This window comes from Acinonyx jubatus, chromosome B2, assembly GCF_027475565.1.
Source record: "Acinonyx jubatus isolate Ajub_Pintada_27869175 chromosome B2, VMU_Ajub_asm_v1.0, whole genome shotgun sequence".
In the NCBI taxonomy this organism is placed as follows: domain Eukaryota; kingdom Metazoa; phylum Chordata; class Mammalia; order Carnivora; family Felidae; genus Acinonyx; species Acinonyx jubatus.
This window is the reverse complement of record NC_069385.1, coordinates 122744580-122764271: the sequence shown is the minus strand read 5'-3', so window position 1 is coordinate 122764271 and position 19692 is coordinate 122744580. Positions and strand designations below refer to the sequence as shown.

The 19692-nt window shown below is 52.4% G+C and overlaps 1 protein-coding gene and 1 long non-coding RNA gene across 2 annotated transcripts; both read right to left on the bottom strand.

The window, feature by feature from the left end:
• Nucleotides 1–1282: 1282 nt before the first annotated feature.
• On the bottom strand, nucleotides 1283–7396 carry FOXF2 (forkhead box F2). Its single transcript, XM_027040162.2, has 2 exons — nucleotides 5809–7396; nucleotides 1283–2232 (listed from the first exon to the last, which is right to left on the bottom strand). The coding sequence occupies exons 1-2, from the start codon at nucleotides 6989–6991 to the stop codon at nucleotides 2066–2068; spliced, it is 1350 nt and encodes a 449-aa protein (XP_026895963.1). The 5' UTR covers nucleotides 6992–7396; the 3' UTR covers nucleotides 1283–2065.
• Nucleotides 7397–9965: 2569 nt separating this feature from the next.
• On the bottom strand, nucleotides 9966–19129 carry LOC128315668 (uncharacterized). The gene is made up of 3 exons (XR_008298677.1): nucleotides 18190–19129; nucleotides 15169–15336; nucleotides 9966–13249 (listed from the first exon to the last, which is right to left on the bottom strand). It is a non-coding gene; the product is annotated as an uncharacterized LOC128315668 (long non-coding RNA).
• Nucleotides 19130–19692: the final 563 nt, after the last annotated feature.

Sequence of the window (19692 nt, the reverse complement as noted above, 5' to 3'; positions counted from 1 at the left end):
TAAGACTTTTGAAAACAAGATGTTTTACTAATGAGACTGTCTTTGGACTTAAATTTGCTTGGAATACAAAAACCTTCTGTGTGAGATATCTACTGAGTGGTATTAAGTGCCTGGTGACTGGGAGAAAGGCCTTTTAGGGCATGAGAAACAAAGGTGAGTTTTCGAAAGCAAAAGCAAAAACAAAACTAAGAGCAAAACACCAGACCCAAGTTGAGAAGGAAAATCCTCAGCTTGATCATGGGTTGAGAACCTCTCTGATACTGCTCAGATTGACTGTTACTGAAACTGCGCATGACTTTGAAAGACTGTTCAGAGGAGGGTGGGCTGACAAGAAGCAAGTCCTGCTGCCTAGTTGGCCTATTTTCTCTCTTTTTAATCCAGAGCTTTACCAGCTCTGCCTATAGCATTCATGATTGGGGAACCTTGGGACATGGAGCAAGGGAAAGGGGCTCTGAAGGAATCCCTGAAGGAGATCCCTTGTTAAAAGAAAGGGGGGAGCATAGGGGACAAGGGAGGAAGGGGAGAGATGTGTGGGGGTTGAGAGTGCTTCTGCTAAGCAGGGGTGGCCAGGCTCTGAATTGGGGTTGGGGACAGACAGCAGTCACAGAACACCTTTTTTTGAGGATGAGTACCTGCTTCTGTTACTCTCCAAAGAAATTAAAAGATTGAATGCTCACAGAACGCCCATTACCTCTCCACAGCCATCCGCCTCTGGACACTTTAGGATCTGACCACCACCCACAATAAAATGTAATGAACAAAACTGTGACTTGAAAAGGGGAAGCTGGTCCTATTCTTTGGATACCACTCCTTTCTTGCCTCCACTGAGCTCACAGGAGCCCAGGCTCAGCCCAGCCCTAGATGGTGACTTTCCACTCTGCCCCATCACTGCCTGCTAGTGGGGAAGAGCAAAGAGCGAAAGGCAAAACTCTCCTTAGCCACAGGAAAGAGAACAAAAGGGGCACGAAACTTGGTTTCCTCAAATCAGACTCTTGCTTTTCATTATCTTGCCTGGTTTTCTCTTAAGTTCCTTTTACCTTCTGGTTTTTGTTTAGCCAGAAAGAGCTAGGGTGAAGGAAAGAAAGAAGAAGTTCCTTCTTCTCTTTCTCTCCTGAGAAGACCCACAATCAGAACCTGCCCTGTGTTACTCAAGGCACAGACCCCACACCACGTCAATTATACAACTTGGAAAAAAAAAAAAAAACAAAACCCAGTGTAGAGTTGCATTGCCGGCTGGCAGAGGAGAGAACCTGGTGATCCCAGGACACCAGTGGAGGAAATAGATCCCTAAAACAGCTATTTGTTATATATATTTTATTGAAAAAAATTTTACATCAAAATAGTTTGGCAAACTGTAAAAGTATACATAAGTGCAAATATATCCTTCTTTTAAAATACAAGCAAAGTGTGAGTATACACGAAAATCATAAAAATATCTTTAAAATATGGTGGTAGAAAACAACCTTGTAAAAAAACGTTGTATTGTCACAATACTGAAAACCACTTTCTTAAACTAGACACATTGTTTCTAAATACTTTCTTAATAATGTTCTTTGGCACCTGTATCCAAACTTAGTGTTTGGTGAAACAGAACTCTCTTACTTGGCTAGGCAACAAGATGAGGCTTTCTTGAAGTCTTGTGCTTAGCACTGCCTTTTTGAAAAGCACAAAAATTTTCATAGACAAAGAAAAACACACACACACACAACTTGCGTTTTTCAGACCCTGATTACTGAAGGTAATGAAGATCCCAGAGTTACATGTTTATGTTTTTCATGTGGTAACTTTTTACCATCTCTGCTAAGAAGTTGAGTTCTCAGTTGGCTCTCCCCCTCACTGGGAGCCTGCACATATTCATATGAGGGGCATTACTTTACCAGGGGCTGTCCTTCTACCAATGGTAGACAAGTATCCGTGAACAGCGCTGGCCTGGGGATTCTGGCTAAGTGATTGGTGTGCTACTTACAGCTAGCGCCGTGCATATTGTGGGAGTCCACCTCAGTTACTTCTGCCCTGTGGAGGAAGAGAGCCGAGAGCGGCCTTGGCATGGCCTCCTTCCCCCCATTCACATGACACAGGGCTTAATATCCTGGCAGACGCTCTGGTGGTGGTGATGGTGATAATATGGCCCGCTTGCAGAGGGATGGAAAGAAGAAATGCCATTAAAGTTGAGGACAAAATCTTTTCTGTCGCACACTGGGGTAGAGTGATGCTGGTATCGAGGCAGTCCCACTGAAAGACGAAAGAAAAGAAAAACTCTTCACAAACAGTCTGAGGATGGGACATATCACTTTTTAAATTTTAACTTAACTCATGCCTTATTTTGATTCAGGGTAAGAAAGGGGTTGATGTGTCCTTTTGTCTATTGTAACAAAACTGGTAGAGCAAACCCAATCTCCAGAAGTTTTTCAAAGTTTCAAACTGAGTCCGAGGAGGACTCTGCCATCACTATGTTTTGTTTTGATGTTACCCGCAAAGAGCACGATCTTCCTCTCAACCGAGTTGTAGAGTGTCTGAATTCCCCTATTATTCCTGGAGTCTCACGACAGCTTTAATCGCAGGGGGAGCACCAACACGGGAACCATTTGGCCCACGCTCTCTGATGGGGTCCTTAAACGCAGGGCTCCTGGACCTTGCTGCCAAAGCCCCAGCTGCAGAGGCCAAGTCCCCTGCCCCAGAAACGCCACTGTCACTCCCACTTCTAGTTTCAAGCCTCCTGTCTTATTTCCCAACTAAGTGGCCCAGTCAGAGTAGCAGGTCACAGCAGGGATTATTCTTTGTCCCAAAAGGAGGTGACAGAAAACAATCCCTTTGCAAGACAAAGGGCCTGGAAGGAAAGTGCAGGTCATCGTAGGTCCTGAAAGTCTCAGGCTTCCTCTAGAGAAGCCCGACTCCAGGGAGCAGATAATGTCCTTCCATAAGCGCTCAGCTGCAGACCCAGACGTCCGGCAGCGCGGGCAGCCCCTGACAGAGTTCCGGGATGGCAGAGGACCGAGACGGCTCTCAGTCCTCTTCGCTGGGGCCGCTCCTCTGCCGAGGCCCTGAGCCCGGCCGTTGGGCGCCAACCCACTGACGACTTTTGCTTTTGCTTTCTCGGCGCCTCCTGGCCCCGGGGCGCACTGGCCCGCGGTGTCCGCAGCGCGCCGGGGCCCAGACTTCTCCCGGATCGGGTCTGTTTCCGCACCGGGCTGGATTAGACCACTTAACCCGCGTCTTTCCTAGATACCCGTGCCTTATGGCACCATAAATCACACGTTGGTGCCGGGCCGGATTCGATTTTCAAGTGCGTTAAAACCGTTTTCGCCCGCCCGCAGCGTTCGCGCCCTGCTCTCGACGCCTTGGCCTGCCAGCATCCCAGGGCTTACGGAGCCACCAGGCTAAGTGGTCTCTGACTTGGGCTACGTTTGTTGCCCGGTAACATCTATTGTCGCCAACGGCGCGCCGCACTGCTCTCGTAAAGCAGCAATAGGTCCTTGCGCTCCGGTGTGTGCGTGTTGCTCTCTACACACAGGTGCCTTCACCCATCACGTTACAGCACTTCTCGGTGCCACTTCTATGATCTCAAAATAACGGGACCCAGAGCTAAACTCATACCTTAAGACCGAAGGCCGTCGTCAGCTCTTTGATGTGATCAGTGAGGGATAAAAGCCCTAGCTCCATCTTGAAAGGCTCACAGTACTTAACGAGGACTGCGGGGCCTCCCTGAGCACGCGGGCCTTGGCCTCCCTGTCTGGAGTGGGACCGCGGCCCCCGGTGGGTGTGCTGTGTGTGTGTGTGTGTGTGCGCGCACGCGTGTGCGTCTGCTGGGGGAGACCTTCTTGGCCCACAGTCTCTGCCCTGCTGGGCCTCCCGGCTCCTCGCTGGGCCCTAGTCTCTCGGTGGCCCGCGGCCCCGCGGGCGGCGCACTCCTAACCAGGCGTCCTCGAACCCAGCCTGCTCCTGCTGAGCCCCTACCTCCTGTCGACTGGAGGTTGCCAACTAGGGCGGGGGGGGGGGGGGGGGGCGGACAGAAGAAAGGGACCGGGCCCAGAAGACAAGGGAAGGAGCAAAGCGTCCCCGTAGGCTTTGGCCCAATCCATGGCCTCCCCAGCATCCCTAAGCTCTGCCCAAAGGTCGTGCAAGACTCTCCGGGAAGGTCGCTGCGGGAGGCCGGCGTGCTTTAGTTCCGCCGTTTTCGTTCTCCAAGTGTCCTGTTTCCGGATCCCCGAATTTCTGGGACTTGTGCGTGTGCCCCGATGTACTGGGTGGGGCGAAGGTGGTCTCAAAGAAGAATCATAAGCCTCTTTCTTTTGAGTTCTTTTGTGTTTTAATTTTTAGTGTAGTCTCACCGCAGCTGCGAAACCTCGGAATCTGGGTTTAAAGTGAGTAGAGCCTGTGTGGAGAGGGAGAACAGGGAAAGCAAGGAGGGCAGCGGGCAGGGCGGGAGAGGAGAAGTGGGCTGGAGAGTGGGGGAGTGGGCGCCGGCCTGGGGTGAGCAGTGATTGACAGCCAGTCCCAGGGGATTAAAAAAAGAGAGAGAGGGAAAGGTCGTCTGTATTGGTTACTTGTTGAAATTCCCATAAAAATTGAACAAGACTCTGCTCTCAGTGGGTTAAATCAGGCTAAAATCCTCTCCCGTGTGGTCCTGCCGAGACTGTCTTTGTTTAGTTAACCTCTGAGACCCTCATTTAAAAGGCCTATTTGGGAAATTTCACCATCTAGGGAACCATCTTTTTGCCCATTTCTGGGCTTTCCGTGTCCCTTGAAGCTCTTGTGGTACACTGATTCACAAACATGTATATGTATGCATCATCCTGTGACATATTTTCTAAATGGGGTGAAAGGTAAGTGTGAGCTAGAGCACCATTTGATGGGCAAATTAGCCTGATTTTAATCCACAGGCTGTGGATGCTTCAGAGGGGTTAGTTAATGTGAGAGAGTTTATCTCCACTGTCCCCATAAATATGGCTAAATATTCAAATTACCTCCTCCACCCCATCTCTCCCCCTCCTACCTTTCATTGCCTTTGGCAAGTCAGTAAATTTTCATAATCTTCAACCAACATAATTTACACCAGCAACACAAGTGAAGTCCAAGAGGCAAATATTTCTTGGCGGGGGGGGGGGGGCACAATGTGGGCCTCAGATCCTTCTGACCTAGGAAAGACTGGCCTCACCAAGGTTGGTGCTCTGTGTTGGGAGGTAAGGGGCTCCTCAACAGGCTGTTGCCCCTCCCCACTAGAAACACCTCCCTTCTGTGAAAGATCCTGCCCCCCCCCCCCCCCCCGCTTTCTTCTCTGCCCTTCCCTCATTTCCCCTCCTCTCGACTCCTGCCCAGTTGCAACCCCTCCCCACCCACACCCTCAAGACCTCAAGATACAGAACATCTCCCTTTCTGACGTTTACTTTGGGAGGAAAGCACAGCAAAACAAACTAAACACAGTCACACACAAAGGGAAGCAGATACAGCTCTTTGGCCAGGCTCCCCCAAGAACATTCTTTCTCTCTAAGCTAAGTCGGTCCTGAGACTTGAGACCTGCAGTCCATAGGGTCACCCAGAGACGCTAGGGAGGCAGGCGACTTTGCACCATCCTCTTGGCAGTGCAAATTCTGGAGGCCCAGCTCTTGGCCAAAGCTATGAGAGAAGGCAGTATGACCTCAATCTCTCCCCCTGATGGATAAGGTTCCCGTTCCCCTCAGCACCCGCTCCTCCCAGTGCCTTCAGACCCCTAGGTTTCGGCGACTCCCTGGAAGTTGCAGTAGCCTGGGAGCCCAAAAGCTTAGATAGAGGCGAAGCCGCCAGCGGGCCGCTACCGGCTCACTGCGTTACCTGAGAGGTCCTCGCGGGCGTTCTGGTGCAGGTAGCTCTGCTCCAGCGAGTAGGAGGACATGCTCGAATGCAGGCCTGCAGAGGCCGCGGGGTTGCTGCTGGGAGTCAGGGAGGGCGGCTGCTTGAGGTAAGGCGAGGCGCCGGGCGAGCTCCAGTGCGCCGCAGGGCTCGTGTAGGGAGAGTGGCACTCGATGGCGCTTGCCATTGCTGGGGACGAGGGCACTGGGCTGCTGCTGCTGTCCGGGCCGTAGTCCCCTCCGCCGCCACCCCCAGCCGCGCCGACGCCCCCAGGCCCGGCGGGCACAGGGCAACTGGCCATGTAGGTGGAGCCCGGGTTGGGCGACATATGCGGGACGTGGTGGTGATGGTGGTGGTGCGGGTGCGCGTGGCTCGGGGCGCCTGTGCTTGCGTCATAGCCCGCGGGCATCATGTCGAGGCCGCCGTAGCCACCCTGCCCGTGGCAACCGAGCGGCGCCGATGGGGGCGCCTGGAAGTCGAAGCCCTGCGGCAACAGTGAGGCCCCAAAGCCCAAGCCGCTCACTACGCGGTGGTACATGGGCTTGAGCGCCTGGCATTTCCGCCTGAAGCCGCGCGGCCGGCGGCGGAACGAGCCTTCCTCGAACATGAACTCACTGGCTGGGTCGATGGTCCAGTAGTGACCCTTGCCGGGTCGCCCGAGGCCCTTGGGCAGCTTGATGAAACACTCGTTGAGAGAGAGATTGTGGCGCACGGAGTTCTTCCAGCCCTGGTAGGCGCCGCGGAAGAAGGGAAAGCGCGCCTGCAGGAACTGGTAGATCTCACTGAGTGTCAGGCGCTTGCTGGGCGAGCTCTGTATGGCCATGACGATGAGCGCGATGTACGAGTAGGGAGGCTTCTCTGGCCGCCGCAGCCCCGAGCTCGCCTTCTTGGCGCCCCCGCTCCCCGCGCTCGCGCCGCCGCCGCCGCCGCCCGCGCTCTTGCAGGCTGCCGAGGAGGCGCTGGCCGAGTTGGAGGCGGAGGAGGAGGAGGCACAGGAGGCGGAGGACGACGACGAAGACGACGAGGTGGTCTCCAGAGCGGCGGCGGCGGGCGGCGGGCTCATCAAGGCGGCCTGGAGCGCGCCTGGGGCCGGGCTGCACGCGCGGCGGAGCGGGGCCGGCGGCGGGCGCGGCGGGGGCGGCGGCGGCCCGCCCTCGGTGGTCATCTGGGACCCGTGAGCCAGGCCGGGCCGCGGGGGCGGGCCCGGGGCCGGGAGTGGAGGCGCCGGAACGGGGTCGGCCCAGAAGCCCGGCGAGCGCCCTAGACCGCCGCTCGGGCTGCAGCGGTGGCCACTGCGAGCCAGAGCTTCGGCGTTGCCTCCCTCAGCTCCGCTGGGGCTTCTGGCGGCGGCGGCGGCGGCGGGCCGGAGGCAACGCCCGGCGCATCCCTCCCCGGAGCCTCGGGCCCTTGTCTTGCGCAACGGCCTCCGGTCCCGAGGAACCAAAGCGGCCCGGCGCAGGGCAGCTGCGCCCGCGAGCTGGGACCGCGGCAGGGACCCCGGGGACGAGCCCGACGTCTCCCTTCAGGAGCGCTCCTCGCTCTGTCTCTCAGACTTCCTCCCTCCCGCGCCCTCCCCCCGGCCGCCCTCCCTCCCTCCCTCGCTCCGTCCCTCCACCCCCACCCCGCCCTGCCCCCTCCACTCTCCGCGCCGCCTTGGGGAGGGAGCGCTCGGCCTCAATGCTCACTCCTCCCCCCTCCCAACCTGGCTGCAGTCTCCAGCTCTTATCTTGCTCCCCTCTCTCCAGGGTTCTCCTCGGCCTTTTAATTCTTCTCTCGGCCACTTTCCCTCTCACCTACCCACCCTCTTTCAAACTGAGGGACTACAGACTCATTCACATTTTGCTAGGACGACCCCCATCCCCAGCAAAACTCGACCACCTATAACTTTATGAAATCTTCTTTCTCGTTGCCCCTTATAGCACCCCTGCCTCTCATCCCCCAAACCAGCCAACCCCGCAGAGCGGACCCACCCATGCTTCTCCTCTCCGTTCTCCTCCCCCTTTCCCTCTGCTCTCTCCTCCGCCCTCCTCTCCCTCCATTCACCCCCACCCGGTCTTCATCCCCCTCCTCATATCCCTCCCACCTCCCCCTTTTCTCCTCCCCCTCCTCCTTCCTCCTTCTCCTCCTCCTCCTCATCCTCCTCCTGTCTCATCCTGGGCCGAATGGTGCGGCCGCTCGTGCTGGTGCTGCCCTCGCCGCCCGCCGGGAGCCTCCTTAGCTGCCTTCCCCCTGTGCCCGCACTGACACCATCTGTCAACTTCATTTAGACATTGCAGCCCTCACCACACGCCAGGGTGTCACACGCCCAAAGGTAAAGTTCCATCCTCTCTCTTTCTGACAGGGCCTGTAAGCTCCGCAACAGTTGCTTAGCAGAGGGCGAGAAGCTGGGGCGCCGCAGAAACTCCCTCCCCGCCCCCCTGTGCCTCCCCCTCCCCCCACCGCGTTACTGCGGAGGAGCAATCCTGGAGCAGTTTCAGAACTTTAAGCAGAGAGGTATAGATAGAGAAAAAACCAAAGTTTAGAGACTCTGGAAACCCAGTCGAATAGGATTCATGTTTGCGTTTGTTTCCACTTCCTTTCCTTTTTCCATCTGATGTTTTGAAAGAAAAGAAAAGAAAAAAAAAGGAAAGAAAGAAAAAATGCAGAAAGAAGGCTGACACTGAGTGAGATAAGTAAGATAGCTGTATTTATATTCAGTCCTGAAGGGGTAACTGTCACTAGATTTACAATCCTTAGTCTCAATGCTGTCCACCAAAAAACTGTGCCATCTTGAAACTACCTTATGTAGGAGAACACTCCACCCCAGTGTGGCCAATTCTTCTCTAAGTAAGAGTCAGGCTGGGAGAGAGGATGTGCCCTCGGGAGGAATCACTTCCAATGAGACCCGACAGTTAGTTATTGGATTACACGTGCAAGGAAATGTAGTCTGACCAGGGACAGGGGCTGGAAGTGGGAGGAGGAGAGCCGGAGGCCTGGGAGCTGGCCTGGCCACACAAGGACTGATGGGGGAGGCCCAGAAGGGAGGTGCTGCAGACCAGAGGACAAAATGGGAGGCTGGGCTGGGCACCCCTCTGTGTCTACTCCAAAGGGACTAAGGTGCAAGTATGTGTGCTGGGGAGCCTGAGGGGGGGTAGGACAAGAGAATCTGAGATTGGTCCGGGATCCAGAGAAAGGCCAGCTGCCAAAAGCCTTGGAACAGAACCGAGGCAGTGGGGTGGCACTAGCTATCTGTGCCCCTGGAGATACTGAATAGAGAATCTGCTCCTGACTGAGTGTGCTGGTGGGGCTGTCAAAGCTGAGGAGAGGGAGGAGTGGGAGGGGGGAAGTTGGGGGCTGGGCTGGGGCTGGCCCCAGACAGTGACCTGAAGTTGAGTGGAAGCAGGCTTTTTCCATCAAACCCTGCCTGGATACCACACACAGAGACCGAGTGTCAGTTTACTGCCCTGAGCCGGGCTCCTTTTCCCTAAGCTCCACAGTAATTAGACAAAGAAAACCTAAATTAGCTGAACAGGCGTCGACAGCTTCCTCCAGAGCACCCCTGGTACCTACATGGGAATGTGTCCGAAAATGGCTTGATTGTAGCCGAGAGTCAGCTAAGAAAACACGGCTAAAATGAACTCAGTTTACCGCTCATTTCCAATAGAAAAAAGAAACAAGTCAGTCTTTTCCGGATGGGATGTTTTGATTGAGTTGGGGTAGGGGTTTTGCAGTTGTTTCTACTTCTAAGAATTTCTTTCTGAGTGACTTGGGAGCATATTTTGGGGATGGATACCCATTTATTCATGGTATTTTTTCTCTTACCCCCTTTTGTCATTTTACATGGAATAATTTAAATGTAAGTAAGTATACATGGTAGGCTCACTACATCAATGCTTTAAATGTCTGAAAAATAATCAAATACAACAGAAACTGGAGTGAGGAGGACACATAGTATCTAAAAGGAATCCCACTGACATAGCCTTCAGTGTGTGTGTGTGTGTGTGTGTGTGTGTGTGTGTTTAGTGGGAAGAGAATTGGCCCAGATGGAAACATAAGGAAAAGGAAGGCAATCATCTTATTTGTAGGTGGGGGTGATGGACAATAGATTTTTGGAAAATTCAGCAAGCAAGTCAATATCACTGTTGCTGAACCCTCTCTGACTGTCCACACCTAGGAATTCTATGTACATTGGATCTCAGACCCTAAAAGGTTTTAGGACCCAGAGACTGAAGAATAAAAACCACCTACCCTAAAATCCAAGCAGGCTAAAATAGCAGGGATTTTTAAAGGCTCCCTTTCCTATCCAATCCAAGTGACAATGGTATCCATTTTACTTAAACTCTTCAAACTTGCAAGAAATACCACTTATACTTTGCTGAGTGTTACAGGAGGCTAGACAGGTCTTAGAAAGACTGTAGGCATTGTAGTTACAGTTCCAGCCAGGAGCAGCTCAGCTGTCTTGAAGCCTTTTTCTCTCTCCGGGGATCTAAATACTACTCTGCACTCCACAAAAAATATGGAGGTTGGTGACCTGAGTTATCTGAGCAGGAAGAGGCTTTTCTCTGAAATTCTTTCTTGGAGACCCCACTTTTGCCTATGGAAACTTCCCCTGACAGGGACCCCCAAGTCAAGAAATACTAACCCCCGAATTTGTTCCTTATAGACTTCACAGGTAGAAGCTTTTCCACTCACATCATGTCACCACCATCTGACCTAAGTACAGTTATCTCCGCTTAGCCATAAGGAGACTGGGGTTCAGAAAGATCAGATGACTCACTGCAAGTCACACCTGGGGAAATAACAAAGCTGGCCTATAGTGGGGGGGGGGGGTCTGGGATCCCAATCCAGTGCTGCTTCCACACATTGCAGTGAAACCTCTCAACTTTGTTTTAATTACTGATTTATACAGATCTCCTGGGTAAGAATGCATGCAGTAACAAGTCATGTCAAATTCTTTATCCCTGGCAAGAATATCTGAATTTCTGTTTAGCAGACAGTTTAAGAGGAAAGTTGTCTCTGCAACATATCCTTGCTTAGGACAGTTCCCTCTCTCCGAAGTCCTTTCTTATGGTGGTGAGCTCTTCCTTACTTCCATTGCCTTATAAACAACAAAAATCTAGATTTATTTTTTCTTACTGGAAGGAAAGGTATTATGGTTCGTTAAAATGAATATAGATGAGCCCAGGCTGCTCCTTGCTTAACCAGAAATACAGGGCGTCGAGTGCAACCGCCCTCTGTCCATCCTCGGTGCTCTGACCCTCTTTGGTTGACTGTGTCCGCCTGGGCTGCGGGTTCCTTTCCCGCTCCAAACCCCAAGGCCCCGCCCCTGCTCCTGCGCTGGGGAATGTAAACTTCGGGAAGCTTGGGTTTCTCCGATTTTGTTTTGTAATCGGCGTTTCATTCTAGGAAATCTCTTCATTATTGCGGTTTAAATTTTATGTTCTTAGCATACTTCCTCTGCTTCGTGGGTTTTACATGAAATGGCTTAGACTAAACCAGTTACCCACCGGAGAGACGCATCCGCACCGACACTGTTTACCGCCATCCAAGACCTCTCCTCCTCGGGACACTCTAGCTCTGCTTGCCCCTCCCTTCCTTCCGTCAGCCCGGCCGGAGCAAAGCCTCTTCCCAAATCGGCCTGTAACTGACCACTGTATTCACCCTGTGTTTTGGTACAAAGTTAATATGTGTAGAGGATTCTCTAGCTCCTGCGAGGCCTTTGTAGATGGGGACGGTGGGAACTCAATGCTGAGGCTCAGGGAGTGTCAGCTTGTTTGAGGAAACCAAGGAAGACCAGGAGCCTGCACGACGCAGAGGCCCCCCTAGAAATTTTAATTTATAGTAGAAAATCTGGCCAGGAGGCCAGGAGGCCAGGAGAAGGCGCTCAGGAGAGGGGAACTTGGCAAGGAGGGTTAATGGTGGGAATTTTACACCCTTCTCAGTGTCTGCTCTTCTTCCTCGGTCCAGAAACCCCTAGACCTCCGGGCTTGAATGAACACCAGCCACCCAATTCCAAATGTTTATTTGGATAGATTCTTCCGCTCTCCAAACGCCTGTCCTGGGCAGGGCTTTTAATAGCCACCTTCCTGAGAGATCCGCGGAAAGCCCCCATCTCCTGGGCCTGGAGGTAGACCTGATTTGATACCTGGCTTGGCCTAGTCTGAGGTGCTTGAGGAGGAAGTAAAAAGGGGTCCAATCTTCCAGAGCCCCATATGGCGACTGCGCCTCTTCCTGTCTCCACACTTCTCAGATTTCGAGGCCCTAGAGCCCTTCAGTTGGGAGACACAACTTTGGTATACTTCCAGGAACAGGACCCATCTACCCTCAGGCCCTGACCCGGGTGCCAGCGCATTGGTACCAGGCAGGGCACCTTGAGAGCTCAAGGGGACCAGTGGACCACCCTTAGGCTTCTTCCACCGCCTACTGAGTTTATGGGTGGGGCTTGAGAAGAAGGTTTCCATCGTAGGCATTGCCATTCCTCCTAAAAGGCAGCTCTGATGCCTGCAGCAACAAGAGAAAAGGGGCAGTGCTGGGAAAGACACAGTCGGTGCGCCCTTCCGACGGGGCAGGAATGAGAGGACTCCCAGCAGCGAAGGAAAATTAGAGAAGCCTGTCCCACACATTCCCAGTGTTGGGAGAAAAAAAGGCAGAAGCAAGTGTGGGTGCTGGTGCCCCTCAGCACGGAAATTTTGCATCCACTTGTGCTGCTGTGAGGGAAGTCCCCGTTGATGAAACAAAACAGTGAAGCCAGGGCCTCTCAGGATATTTTGAGCTCGGCATTACTTCTGCGCCCACCTTGCTGTGCCTCCAGCCGCGGGGCCCGCGCGCCCCCTACTCTGTGGCACCACGCTTTTGAGGCGCCCCTCGCCCACTGCTTCTGCCTGTTTAACCAGGCTCAGGAGGAAGGTGGCTGGGCCCCACGCGCTCAGCGCACAGCCAGCCAGAGGGACAGGACCACCTGGGAGGCGCCCTTGGGTCCGGAGAGGTTAGCCTCAGGCACTGAACGAGGGAGGACGCTCGCGGTGGGCTGCGGAATTCATCAGCCAAACGCGTCCGGAGGTTGCGAGGATTTGTCTCCAACGCCCCCCGACGTAGGAGCTTCGCCGGCCCGCTGTGGGGCGGCAGGTCGGGAGGCGCCCTGGAGGTCCCAATTCAGCCGTGGTCGGTTTTTCTTCACGTGTTTGACTTGTCTCGTCTCCCTTTGCCCTCCCCTCCCCCCAAATAAATAAATATCTCCAAGGGCAGCGAACTCCGCGGGCGCCGGGCCCTGCGCGCCGCGCCGCGATGGATGAACTTCCTGGAGCATCAAAACTCCCCTCCTGTCCTCCCTGCTGAGCTCAGGATATGGGGCGCGCTTGCTTCTCTTCAGAAAAGGAAACGTAGCTCTTCCAAAAATATAAATCAGCGCTGACGTCCAAATATTTCTTTTGTCCTCCAGCATCCTCTGTGGGAATAAATAAAACGTGCTCGGCGCCCAGAGCCTGACTCGGGACCTCAGGCGCCCAGACGCCGCCTTGGAGGAGCTGCCTTTCGGGAGCCCTTCTTGTCATCCATCCCCCATTACTCTCCTCCCTGCCCCCAGACCCCGATCTGGCAGTGGATCCCTGTTTTGGGATGCGGCCTGACCCTTGGTCGTGGAATGAGGACAGCTCGTTGGTGGACCCTGGGGCGCAAAGGACGAAAGGCCCGCAAGGCCAGCACCGGGGGAAGCCAGCGCTGGCCAGTGCTAGGACGGAAGAAGAGACCGGGAAAACACCGGAGACCGTGGCTCTCTGAGAAAGCTGAGACCTCCTATCCTAGACGAAGCCCCAAAGCTGCCTCTCTAAGCTGGCCTTGCTTTTGAGATTTCCAGTCTTCCCAGGGAGCTAGCAGTCGCCCGTTTCCCTATCGGCATTCAGTAGTCCATGTCTGCGGCCTACACGACCCTGCGTGGGGCATCTCTGAAGGCTGTTGCCCATGAGAAGGAAGGGGGCTTTTCAGCGTCACAGGCTACCTCATTTCCTTGGCTTGGTTCTAGGTGTTGATCCCATGAAAGCCAAGGGATGGCTTGAGCCAGATCATCCTTACTCCCCACCCTAAATCTCCCTCCTCCAATTTGAGAGAGATGGACAGATTTTGTTTGGGGCTTCGAAAAGAAATCTATAGAAACAGAAGACTCCTAGTGCATCAAGACGGACTGATGTTGGCTCTGGAACCTCCACTTCCTGCTCTCTTGACACCCTGGTGTTGAGAGCCCACCAGCCTTTCGGCTGTCACCCCTCCTTACCCCCAATGAGTCACCCTGCGGCATCCTTGCGGTGAAGCCCAAAAGGGTTCCGTGGCTGAAGGATCCTGGCAAGGAGTCTCCACCTGCCCGGGGCCCATTTGCCCTCTCTCACTCCCTCATACCCTTCCCCTTGGCCACAAATATTATTTTCCAGGCCTGGTTCCTCCAGGCCGGGAGGTGGGGGCTGTTTTCCAGCTGCCCCCTCCCCTCTCCAGGGGGGTCTTTATTGATGAGCTGCCTGGAAAAACCCCCGCCCAAAACGTCCCAGAAGGGTTTAGACAATCCATCACCCACCACTTCAAGAATGCTTCCTCCCTTTCAAACACAATCCTCGCACACCAGGCGGGCTGCGGTGGGGAGGGGCGCGCACTTGAAAAGAAAGCAGCTATATAATCAACGTCAAACCATCCCGCAACCTTTCGGAAACAGGGACTCAGGCCAAAAATCTCTCCAAATGATTTACGCGGCCCTCGTCGCCCTCCCCTCCATCCTCTGCTTTGACTCTCCCTTGTGCTTGCCGTCGCGCGGCCGGCACGGCAAACGCATATCCCTACTCTGCATTGAACATCAACACTAAAAGCTTTTCCGTGGCCGTAGTTTGCATTTTAGGAGAAAGCGTTTTTCGTCTTGGGGATCAAGGGGACATACTTTGGGGCCTGGTCAGAGTGCCCTTGCTGGTGGGGAGGAGTGAACTGGGAAGGCTGGGCATGGATTTGTGGAGTCGTCAAATGAGTGTCACCTTCCCCCCCTCCAAAAATCCTTGGATTTTGCGGTGTTGCGGGCTGCGCCTCCCCTTTTCTTGGGTGCAATTGGAGGAAAAGCAGGAGTTCTTTTCATTTCCGCTGGGTGGCGCCAGGCTCTCGGGAATCGTGGTCAGAGAGGCTGCCCTGTGCTCCTCCAAAGGCGCAGCTCCCTCTCCCTCACCTGCCCAAGGTTTCTGACGCAGCCACTGAGGTCCGGGCTCCCCGCAGCCGCGTGTCCCAGACCCTAGGTTCCTTCAAAAATTATCGTCTGCCTAGTACTGGGTTGACCATCTTAGGGCACATTTCCTACCCCCGCATGCCGTTAACATTTAAAGAAGAAAATAAGTTACGTACTTGGCACTGCTCTGTCGAAGTGCGCTCTCTCCGTGGCAATCATGCTTACGCCATGCTGAAGAAATTCAGGATTCAGTGCAGCTGTTTTGGTTTCTTGAAGCAAGGGGCAGAAGGCTGGGTCTTCATTTGTAAGTTACATACCCGGAGCTCCTGGCGTTTTCCTGACATCTAGTAGAAAAGAGACAGACCACCGAACGTTTGGTGAAGCCAGTTCCAGTCCGCTGTTCAGCAAGGTATCCTGGAGAAGGCACTTTCTTCTGCCTTAGCGTTCTCATCCGTGAAGAGGTTCCAAGAACTCTTTCTCCTCTTCTGGGTCTACAGTGACAGTAATACGACTTTTTGCTTTTATTATTTCTCATTCCTTTTGGCTGAAGAAAGCCAGGCAGCTTCCTAAATTTTTGCTGGTGAAAGTCTACGAGATAAGGGGAACTTTGGAGGTCCTGTTGGGGAAGGCTGAATACAAAAGACAGGCGATCAATAGGTAGGAGTGAACTGGGATTCCAGAAAGCCAAGGGAACTAGATTTCGGACCTGAGCTGAAGATGTCAACCACTGGTCTTCCTCTGCAACATGGTATCATAAGGAACTGGTTTTTTCTACTGCAACTGACTTTTATTTTCAAAATTCTAAAAATTAGATTTATATACAATAAAGCACACTTATTTACATGAAAAAATTGAGATTTTATTTTTCTTTTTACACTTTTATTTAAAATGAAAAGGCTCATAGTACCCAGAAGTAGAGAGGGTATACAATAAGCTCTCTCTTCAATACCCATCACCTAGATATAACAATTATGAAGATTTTGCCACACTTGCTCCATTTTTCTTTTCTATTTTCATTTTGCTGAAATATTTTAGGGCAAATCCAGACATCATGTTTTAAAAGTGCACCTTATTACTCCTAAACACACCCACCAGTTCTAGCTCTTTCATACCTAAAATTACATTTTGGTGCAGACAAGCACACTTCCTTGGGGAAATTGGAAATAGGCTGGAACATTGTTCTGGATGTGTATCTTACAAACAGAACTCTCCATCTTTCTCCCCCCTCCTCCCAAGTGACTTCCAGCCCCAAATATCTAGAGTTTCTCCTGGCTGCTAAAACTGCCAATTATACAAACTTTCCCTCCCCCACCTTCACTGGGGTTGGGTGAGTACTTTAGCAATAAGCTGTGAAAAGGGGAGTTAACCCCACATTGCTTCCATATATGCATACCAGATCACACATACAGAATTTATCACAAGATCACACGTGGCCTTTGAATATATCTATCCCTATGTATGTGTGTATATGTTTATCCATATAGTATACTATCCATATAGTAGTTTCCAAATCATTTACCCAGACCAGGAAATAATTTTTCATACTATTTGGAAGTGCTTGTGAGAAGATTTTGGGCTAGGGTGGAGGGGGAAAGGGATCCTGGGGGATGGCCCACTGGTTGGTCTGTATCCCCAACCCTCAGTCCACACCAGGACTCTGTACAAATATTTCAGAAATATTTGTTATTGACTTGTCTGATTTTTTCTGCTCCCTCAAATAATATATGTTACCTTTGTTCTTAGCATTTCCCTCATCCTCAGAGCAGATGAATAGTGACATGATGCTCATAGGTGTCTTTAGATTTTGTTTGACAATTGCACCTGCTCCTGATGACCTTGAATAAGTCTGAGCTTCAATTCCTACTCTTTTTTTGTAAAATGGAAATAATAAAAATTTAAAAACAATACATCCTTCTGTGATGATTACAAAGATGAAATAAAAATTGTAAAAGTACTAACATTTTTACATATACACATTTACACTAATATTTTTGGCCCAATCCAACAAAATCGCTGTTTAGTCTTAAGGTACTTCTTTAAATTTTAGGCGTACTTGAGAAATTTCCTTCCCTGAGCAATCGCTTATATGCTCCTTGGTTTTGTCCCCAATAAGGAAATGATGGTGGGTCCATTGTCTACAAGTTTAAGTAAGTCCGCCTCTGAGGGCTGGGGTCTCTGCTCTCCGAGTGTGTTCAGGCTGAGGGTGGCGCTGCATGGCTCCACAGTGAACGGCTAATACTCCCTGGGAGTGGGGAAACGTTTCTCTTAGACGGGATCACGCGGCCCCTGGAGGAATCCGACTCTTTCGCAGCACCCGGGCTCAGACGCGCGCCCTCTCAGTGCGGTGGGTCCATGCCAGGTGGCCTGAACAGGGTACTGTGTGGCCAGGGTGCGGTGTATGTGTGTGTGTGTGTGTGTGTGTGGTGTGTGTGTAGAGCTGAGCTCTGTCAGAGGAGCTCACTCGAGTGACTACCTCGCGGAAGCTCCCGCTTAATAATGTTAGGTTTTTGAGCGGCCCAAGTCTGTGTGACTTGTTTTGGCTCCTTGGGGGACGAGCCATCAACAGCTGATTTGCACTCGAGGAATCTTTGGTTTTCGAGATCCCGTGAGAAAAGCGTGAAAACGCGGAACAAAAACTTGCCGGCTCGTTGCAGCTTGAGCTGCCAAGGGCGCCTTGCAGATTCCTCGCGGACGCGGGCCGCCAGTACAGCGCCCACGGAGTTTGCTTGTTTTAAGCGGAATTTTCCTCCTTTCCCCTCCATTTCCCGTTTGCAAGAGGCGCAGACTCTGGACGGGCTTGTGTGGTGTGGTGGCAGGCGAAGAACCCTCGCCGTTCACCGTAACCACAGCGCCCGGGCAGCAGGGTGGGTCCCTACCCTCCTGTATGCCGGCGTACAAAAGGGCCACTGCTCAACACCCCTACTCCACCTCACTGGGCTCTCAAAGCTCTGAGTCTGAAACGTTACCTGCAATTTGAAATACTAAGGTAGTAAATGCTTTCAGTCCACTTAATTATTTTCTGTGTACGCCTCGCCCCACCCTCACCGCCCCAATACACCTTGCACATGCCAGTTACCTGACCTTGAGCAAGTTAACTTTATTTTTCCGGACTTCACTTTTGTCATTTCTGTAGTTGGGATGATAATAATAGCTTCCCCCATGGAGTTGCTAGAAGGATTAAACGAAATAATACAAACCGAGCTGTAGAACAGCGTGCGGCACGTCGGGAGCGCTCAACACGCATTGGCCTCAAAACTGGCTGTGCGGATTCCTCTGACCTTGGACGGATTTCGGCTAGCGCGGCGGCAGAGCTTTCTCCCGGTGACTTCCGGTTGTGGTCCGAGGGGCAAAGGCAGAATTGGGCCCCTGCGCGTGTTCCAGCCCCAACCAAACTCTTGGGCTTTGTTTTAGTTTTGAGATTGGATTAAAAATTAAGCGTTAGAAAAGAAGCTGGAAGTAAGTGCAAAAAGGCCCCGGTAGGACCTTTGGGCCGAAGGCTCACGCCCGGAGCAGCAGCGCGCGGCGGCCGAGAGGCTTCTAAGAGCGACGGCTAAAGCGCGCTGGGGCGGGTCCATCTCTTCGGGAAGGGGACTTGCGGCTGAAGTACGACCTGGTATAGGGCTACTTCGCCGCGCCTCGGCCCCATCACTCGGTTCGCTTAGTGCGGTCAGATTGCTTGGGGTGCTGGGTGCCTTGGGCAGCGGTGCGCTACTGCAACCCCAAAGTGGGAGTGGAACGGAAACGCAGGGCACAGACAGAGGGCGACAGCCTCAGAAGCTGGGGGTGGAAAGCGGAGAGAGCATTTTCATTTTAGTGCCTTCGACGTTTCCCCTGTATGATCCTTGGCCAGGTTCGTCTCCGTCCAGGACCGGGCTCCAAATACTGCTTGGAAAAGGCAGACAATAAATGGCCATTCCTCGGCTGTCGGCCTTTGCTTGAGATCGGCGTGGTCCTCTCCAGGACAGAGGGCCTGAGTACAAAGGGCAGGCTGGCTCCTCCAAGGTCGAAAACGTCCCCCGCAGCGGGACACCAGTGGCAAAACCTCAGGCAGAGCCGCCTCTCTCAGGCACTTTGGCTAGGACGGCGTTCGTTTTCTGGACGCGGCTACTTCGCCGGACCAGGAGGGGGAGGGTAAGAGGGGAAGTGACCTCTTGAACCTCATCAAATGCAAATCCTATAAGAAAATTTTTAAGGAAAGAAAAGCGGAAGGACAGGGAAATGGAGAAACGCGGAGTCCACCTGAGGCTTGAATGGCCTTTTTAGAATTCCAGGCCCCTGGGGCTTGCAGACTTCTCTGCGGTAGACCGAAGATTGGTAATGAACTTTGGATTTTCCCTCAGGAGAGTGAAGCTACCAGCTGACTTCCTCCAATATGCATATTTTACATATATAAACACCTTAGCAGTTTAATAGCCATTTAAACAAATCATTCACATAAAATCTTACTCTTAAAACGATCAGGAACAAAATAGTTTTTCTTTATCCTAGTTCTTCTTCTTCCTTCTTTTCATTAACGTTTTTCGTAGCTAAGTTTTCATGTCCCAGTTGGTGGCCAAAGTGTTTTTATATGTAATTTTGCTGTCCGTTTAATTGTAAGGATCCACATGACTTTCCCTATCAGCATGGATCTAGGATAGATTCAGAATTTTATTTTCCCAATTGGAAGGATAATATATTTTTTGGAAAAAACAAATGACCCT